The 7,200-nt window shown below is 60.3% G+C and overlaps 1 protein-coding gene across 1 annotated transcript; it reads left to right on the top strand.

Moving 5' to 3' along the window:
- Positions 1 to 5,420: 5,420 nt before the first annotated feature.
- On the top strand, positions 5,421 to 7,094 carry MNEG_1545 (Kinesin-like protein FLA10; the record flags this gene model as incomplete). The annotated part of the gene is made up of 5 exons (XM_014049978.1): positions 5,421 to 5,516; positions 5,792 to 5,867; positions 6,069 to 6,253; positions 6,502 to 6,663; positions 6,987 to 7,094. The coding sequence occupies 5 exons, from the start codon at positions 5,421 to 5,423 to the stop codon at positions 7,092 to 7,094; spliced, it is 627 nt and encodes a 208-aa protein (XP_013905432.1).
- Between the last annotated feature and the right edge of the window lie 106 nt (positions 7,095 to 7,200).

Consider the following 7,200-nt stretch of genomic DNA (forward strand, 5'->3'; position numbering starts at 1 on the left):
TCAACTCTGTCTTGCTCGGTCTATGCTTTTCCCACGGGGTGTGATATGCGTCATACGCAGGCGGTACACAAGGTATAATCAGGATTTTTCAGGTGGCAGTTGACCAGGAAGCACATTCAGCTCAGAAAGGCAGTGTTGCAGGCTTATTGGCTTGATTGCGCTGGACGGGGACTGGATCGGGCAAAACTGCGCAATGGATTGCGTGACCGTGCTGGGCTGGCCCGCATCGCCCGTGTTCCCTTGTGGCCCCTGTGACGTGCACTGCATTTGGATGCAATGGTTTGAATTGAGTTTCACCAATTTCCTGCTTTGACAAGAGCATGTATGTTGTTGTGCCTGTCTTGTTGACATTGTTCGCAGGCTAGCGTGTGCACCTGTGCCAGTGGGCGCTGCCTGTAGCCCACCCCTGTGCCGCGGTTGCCGTGCGCTCGCTATTCCGTTGATGCTCAACAGTCCCCAAGCTTTGGGTGAACTCGCGGTCTCGTCAATGGGGACGTGCAGGGGAGAAGCCTGCCACCCCCCACACTGTGACCCCCTCCGTGCCAACATCAGCTGTGCTGCAAGCGGCAGGTCACCGTGCCAATCTTTCCTCGGACCAGGCAACCACGAGCATGAGGCTGCGCATTTCTCCATCGTAACATATACTTTTTTCTCCATCGTAACATGTATTTCTCGGCCAGGGACCCTCTCGCGCACGGCCACTTGTGGGGCCGCATGGGTTGTGTCTTGTCTGGACAGCCCCTCATGGACTGTGCTGACTGCCGTGCCCGCCGCCCACATACCGGGTTGTGGAGCTGCAACGGTGGACACGCACCAGGCACTTGAAGATAACCTGCTGGAAGACCGGCCAAGCGCCTGACAGACCTTGCCCTTGTCCGTGTGCCAGGCTGCTCTGCCCGCGGAGGACCTCAAGCCTGTTCTTTTTGCGCAGCTATTGTTTGAGTGAATCGTGTGCGCCACTACAGTATGATATACGGTACCTAATAGTACTACGTAGTACTACCTATTACTACCTCAGCGTCTTACTTACCTGCTCATCTTTGCCAGTTTGTGTTCAAGGGTGGAGTCGCCGGCCATTCCAGGTATTGTACGAGCCCTGGAAGTTTCTTATTGGCAGGTGGCGGCCCCACGAGCGACAAAGCTGGGTTACATTTCAGTTGCTTGCATCTCCAGGCTTCGTCAAGCTGTGCACAGCTCTGGCCCTTCCGGTAATGCAATAGTGGTATGCACGGCTTGGGAGCAGACGACAGGCACACGCGCAGCGCTGGGCCCCCTGAAAGCTTCGACTTGGAGCAGCTCATCCGGGCCTTCGCGACCAACCCTGTCGTTTGTTGCGCTGCAGCGTGCAGCCGAAGGAGACTGAGCGCAAAGGGGTGCTTTCATCGTTCCAGTCCCTGCCCGGTAAGGTCACAGACTGGGTCCTGGATGTCGGCGCTGTGCTTGCGCGGCTGCTTGAACTCTCCCTTGCGCCCCTGAAGCCATGGCACCCACAGGTTCTGATTGGCATGCGTCTCCAATGTCCATTCATGGATGCTCCCTGCGGCAGGTGGCCTTCAGCAGCAGCAGCAGCAGCAGCAGCTTTCGTCCCATCAGCCCTAGTGGCAGCATTGCTCACGCCCCGGCCACTTCATCCCAGGCCCCCGCAGTCCCTGCTGCAAGGCGGGATGGCAACAGAGCAGGCGATGGCAGAAGTCAAGCGGGAGGTTGCACAAGTGAAGGAAAAGATCGCTGAACTCAAGAATGGACTTAAGGATGCAGATGACCTTGAAGAGCGTAAGCTCATGCAGCAGCGGCTGGCAGCTCTGCAGGAGCGGCTGACAGCTCTCTACCAGAGGGACCTGTTCCTCTTAGAGCAGCAGCAGCAGCAGCAGCAGCATCCAGGTGCGGCTGGGGTGCACACATGACATACGCAGGGCACTGACACTAGCACACAGCACGCCAAGCCTCAACTCTGCTGTGGGGGTATGCGTGACCCATTCGCGACAGCCCACATGTTTTGCACCACCATTTGAGCAGCACAGAGTTCTGCAGCACCAGGCGCATGAGTCCAACTAGGCGTGCATTGCCTCACGTGCTGCAGTAAATGCCACGCTGTGCGGCTTGCGCTCAGCATGGGCTGCTGACATTTGGGGTGGGGAAGTTTCGCCTTTCTCGGCATCGGCCTCCAGACGGTGCCGGAGGCAAGGAGTGGCTCCCTGTCTGCAGCTCAGTGTGCTGCTGTAGGCATAAGCGGCACTGACTTTGAACCACGTTGCATGTTTTGCAGCTATGCCCAACTCGCCTCGTCCTCTTCGCCGGAGAGCCCGCAACCTTGCTACAGTACTCACATTGTGCTGCTGCCCTTCCCCCTCCTCCCACCTCCCCTGCTCTGCACATACGCTGCGTTCCACTACCTGCCGGCTTCCCTGCCGCTGCTCATGTGACGTCTTTTGCCGTCCACCATCCTGTCCTGCACTGTTGTGCAGGCACAGGTGAGGGGGAATCAGGTGCGTTTCGGGGCATCTGACAATCCAATTCACTGACTGGCTGGCTGGGGCTTGGGTTTCATGAGATTGGCCACAGCCACCCTTGCTGATCCTGGTGCATGGGACAATGGACGGTGCGGACCTTGGCTGGAGACCCAGCTGCACCTTGCAAGCGCGTGATGGCGAACATGCCGTGCGCCCTCGTTTTGTGCAACAGGCAATGGGATTGAAGATGCCAGGGCAGCACTGTCATGATGCATGCTCGCGTGGTTCCAGACCAGCATCATCCACTGCACCGTTACAGGCAGCTCAGCTTACCACTGGGCTGACCAGAATCGACTCCACACAGCGGCCACAGAACGCCGCGTTGCACCCATCCACTTGCATATCACAGATTTCATTCTGCTACAACTCCAGGATATCAAGCAGGGAATCAAGGAGATCAAGGAACTCTTGCAGGATATCAAGCAGCAGGAGGAGGAAGTTCTGCAGGCCCTGGTGCCCATGCAACGCCTGATTCTTACGATCTTTAACCACCAGCACCTGCCTCCCAGCTCGGCCGGCACTGAAGCCCGTCAGGGGTTGCGGGATCAGGTGCTGGATGCGTATGAAGCGCAGCGTGACGGGCGCAATTGGTGTGTGGCGACGGGGATGTGGTGGCCAGACACGGTCGTCCGGGAGCCCGAGGTGACCTACGTGCAAGCAACACACATATTTCAGCGCAAGTGGCCCAGCTCGGAGTGGGTGAGTGGAACCTCGCAATACACCGCACACGCCAAGAAGCAGCATGTCATTGACACGGCATTACTGCGCTGCAGGCGGACCTGGACCTTGGGCCCACAACCGACTGCACATGCAACGTGGTGCCCATGATGGCTGCCTTTGCGCACCATTTCGACCGCCTGCGGGTCCTTCTGCTGCCAACCAAGGGGGAAGCTGAGGACGTGAGCTTTGTGGTAAGCGGAATGCACTGGCACCACAGTCACAGCATTTGATTGGCACTGGCAGGCCTTTGGCTGTGTTCCACTGTTTCGCCAATGTTGTATAACTGCAATCTGGCACGTGGGCAGCTCGCAGGTGGTGAGAGCGTGACAGCACCAGGTCAACAGCCCTAATCCTTGTTGAGATGCATGTGTCGTCCTCGCATCTTTGCAGATACACGTGCTGGACCCGGATCTGCTGGAAAGGAATGTGTGCCACGAGTTCACCGCCCGGTACAAGCCGGAGAACTCAGCGTGGATTGAACCTCTGTCAGAAGAGCGGTCACTTAATGGGAAGATGCTGGCATCAGAGCTGACATTCAGGCACCTGCATGGGCAGCCGCTGGTGTTCAGGGGAGACCTGCGTCCAGCAAAGCGTGCCTGCATGTGGCACGCCCACTTGGCCGTGCTGACGGCTCAGCAGCGTGGCTGGGATGTGGGGGGCTTGGAGATCACCCCTGACCACTTCGGCTGGGCCTCTCCCATTTTCGAGGCCAAGATGCGCGACACTGCCATGTGGGCTGCAATGCACGCTGCTGCCGCCGTGTTGCCGGGAGGGGAGGGTTCACCACTTGAGGGGCAGGAAGAGGACGGAGACTAATGGTTTGCTGCCAGGAGTTTTCATTCTGCCTGTTGGTGTTGACCATCCTTTACGTGCTGTGGCGTTCATCCATTCTTTTCCGTTCACGCCTCGCTGTTCAAACTGTGGTGATGTTTGGTGGTGACCTCCTGTCCTTGCAAATACCCTCACACCGTTTCTCGAGTGGCCTTGTCCGTCATTTCACAGCAGCAGGTGGACTGCTGCGGCTGTTGTTTGGCGTACATCTTTGCGAACTTATCACCAATCGCTGCGTGCAGAGCAGCCATGCAAGCAGCTAGCAGCCAGCCTGTGTAACACACATCAGCCGCCCTCGTGTTGCCATGACCCTAGTATGCCAGCTGCCCACCCTGAGAGAACATCAGGGCGAAAGGTGCGCATGTGATAGAGTGCGGACTGGGGCGGCAGCAGTCCTGCTGCAGTTGGTAGCAATCAAGAAGCTCAGCAAGCCAATTTTGCAGGACATGTAGCTGAAGCCGAAAGAATGTGTAAACAAAGACGACCTGTAGCCACTCAGCAGAACGCTGACGCACAAGGAAGCCCGGCGCATCGGCACATTATCAGGCAGTCACAACGCCGGCCTCGCCGGCTCGCTGGCGATGCCCGCCCTGACCTCCTCCGCTGTCGGCTCGCAGCCGTCGTCCACCCCCATCAGGATGCCCCTGCAAAGTAGGCGGCATGCCGAGCGGCTCTCTGAGAGTGGTGGTGAGGGGAGCTGGGCGAGGGGCCAGGCGCAGCCGGGGATTGTGCAGCGATGACTCATGGCTGCACTTTTTTAATTGGGCTGCCTTGGCCGGCCCGCACCCGACGCTTAGTGCTGACCGCCGCCCACTGCGTTCACTTGCCCCATGGGCGCCAATACGAGGAGCCGTTGCTAGTGCATATGCGTTGCTGGGGAATGCAGTCTTCTCGCTGGTCGGAGGCGCGCCTGCGACGCGCTGTCGCATTCGCGGCTTGCAGCCAATACACGCAAAGGAGTGCAGCGTGTGTGCGGGCGGTCTTGCCACAAGTTGCCGGTGCACGCATTAATATCATGCATAAACTGAGGTGATTCCCATGCTTGATTTAGCACCAAAATGCCGCATTTACGTCACGCGTCGTGCACCCAAACTCCCCCCATACCCCCCCCCCCCACACACACACACAAGCGCACACACACACACACACACACACACACACACACACACACACACACACACACACACACGAGCGCACACACAAGCACACACGCACAATCACACACGCATGTGTGCACGATTACACACACACACGTGCGCGCTCCGAGTCCCCCCCCCCCTACTCACGCAAACCTCTCCCTCCCTCCCTCTCTCCCCTCTCTCTCCCCATCTCCCTCTGCTGAGCCCTCAGTTTGTTGACATGCCAGGGGCGGAGCGCCTGGGGATGGACCCTGAGGTGCTGCGGCTGAGGGAGGGGCTGCAGATCAACAGGAGCCTCTCCGCCTTCGCGTCCGTGGTGCGCGCCTCATGGGCCCCGCTGGGGTGTAGGGACCAGGGAGCGCTGACCTCACCCCGTAGCACGCCAACACGGGTCAAAAACTCTAGTTTTTCACCTGAAGCAGCCCTGCTCTGCTTCCAAGGGATTAGGCCGCGCGCTTTTGCGTGTTTTTAAGAAGCCCTGCGCATTCGCCATGTCGTTGGTTGCATAGAGGCGTGGGACGCACCCACAGCCACTACCACTGCCACCACCGCTGTTATCATCATTGCCCAACGCCCGCCTCGTCGCCGCAGGTGCGGCGGCTCGCGGAGGAGGGCAGCTCAGAGTTTGCGAACTACGATGAGTCAGTCCTCACCCGGCTGCTGGCCGGTGAGTCCTGCGACAACGCGTGCGGAGGCACAGCCTTGCCCGCCAACACACCTAGGGGGCGCAGCCTAGTGACGTCGCGCACAGCCGCCTGCCCAGACCGCAACCCAGCAAGCCAACCCGCCGCAACCCAGAGTGCACCAAGACTCTGCTGGCAGCCGGAGACCTTTTGCGATCAAAAACGCGCAAACGCCCCGCCCGCAGATGCGCTGGGCGGCAACAGCCTGGCGCTGGTCGTGGGCACGCTGCGCCAGGGCGAGTGGGAGGCGTCGTCCACTACGCTGCGCCACCTGGCGGCGGCGCGGGGCGTGAGGAACTTCCCTATCGTCAACCACGGCCGCGCGCGGGGCCTGCTGCACAAGATACGCTTCAAGCTGCTGGGCGTCATAGTGGGTCCCTGGAACATGACTGCATGTGTGAGGCGCTCGCAGCAGCCTCCCTTCGAATTGTGATTGTGATTGTGGGGTTTTCAAGAAGCTCTGGTCGTCCAACTCTGCCCGCAGCACTTCCGCCCAGACCCATGCTAGCCGCCCCAGCGTTTGCTTAAATGACGAACCAGCCTGGTTGCAAGCCGCAAGAACACCACTCAAACGATGGGCCGCTCGCTCGCGTCCGCCCTGCGCCGCCGCCGCCGCAGGAGGACCGCGAGACGCTGCGCGACCAGCTGGGCGCCGCCCCCGCCGAGGGGGACCCCGCCGACTTTGCGCTGAGCGCGGCGCGGGTGCGGGACATGGAGGCGCGCCTGCTGGAGGAGCGCGAAGAGAAGGCAGCGCTCGCGGCGGAGAAGGCGGCCCTACAGGTGGGGGCGGTGTTTGGGGGTAAGGGGTGGGGCCGGTGGCCGCATGCAGGTCCTGGGAGCGAGGAACCCCTGGCGCCCCCCTCGTGCCGTCTGGGCAGCAGCACAGCGTGATAATGGGGCATGCATCAAGAGAGGGTTAAGGGTTCCGAGGTTGTAATTAAGGCGGAGCTCAGCAACGCCGGCTGGCTGCAAGGCTCCAGGCGCGGCCGAGCGTCAGCGTGGCCGCGGCGCGAAGCTTTGGTGCGCGTGCCCCTCCAGAGGTCCGCTTCTGTCATGCCGCGCCTCACTTGAAGCGCACGGATTCGCCTCATGGTATCCTCCAGGCGCGCCTGGCCAAGCTCAAGGATGCGGGGACTGACGAGCTGCGGGAAAAGGCTGAGCTGCAGGAGGCCCTCATCAGGAGGTGCGGGCCCTGGGCAGACCTGCAGTAAGGGTGGGGTAGGGGGTGGGTTTGGGGGGCTGTCCGCCGTGATGGCCATGCGAGTAGCGCCAGGCCGTCACATTTTAGGAAGGATTCTACTCTGCGGTAGCACAAGG

The sequence above is a fragment of the Monoraphidium neglectum genome (genome assembly GCF_000611645.1).
Source record: "Monoraphidium neglectum strain SAG 48.87 unplaced genomic scaffold scaffold00156, whole genome shotgun sequence".
NCBI classification, from domain to species: domain Eukaryota; kingdom Viridiplantae; phylum Chlorophyta; class Chlorophyceae; order Sphaeropleales; family Selenastraceae; genus Monoraphidium; species Monoraphidium neglectum.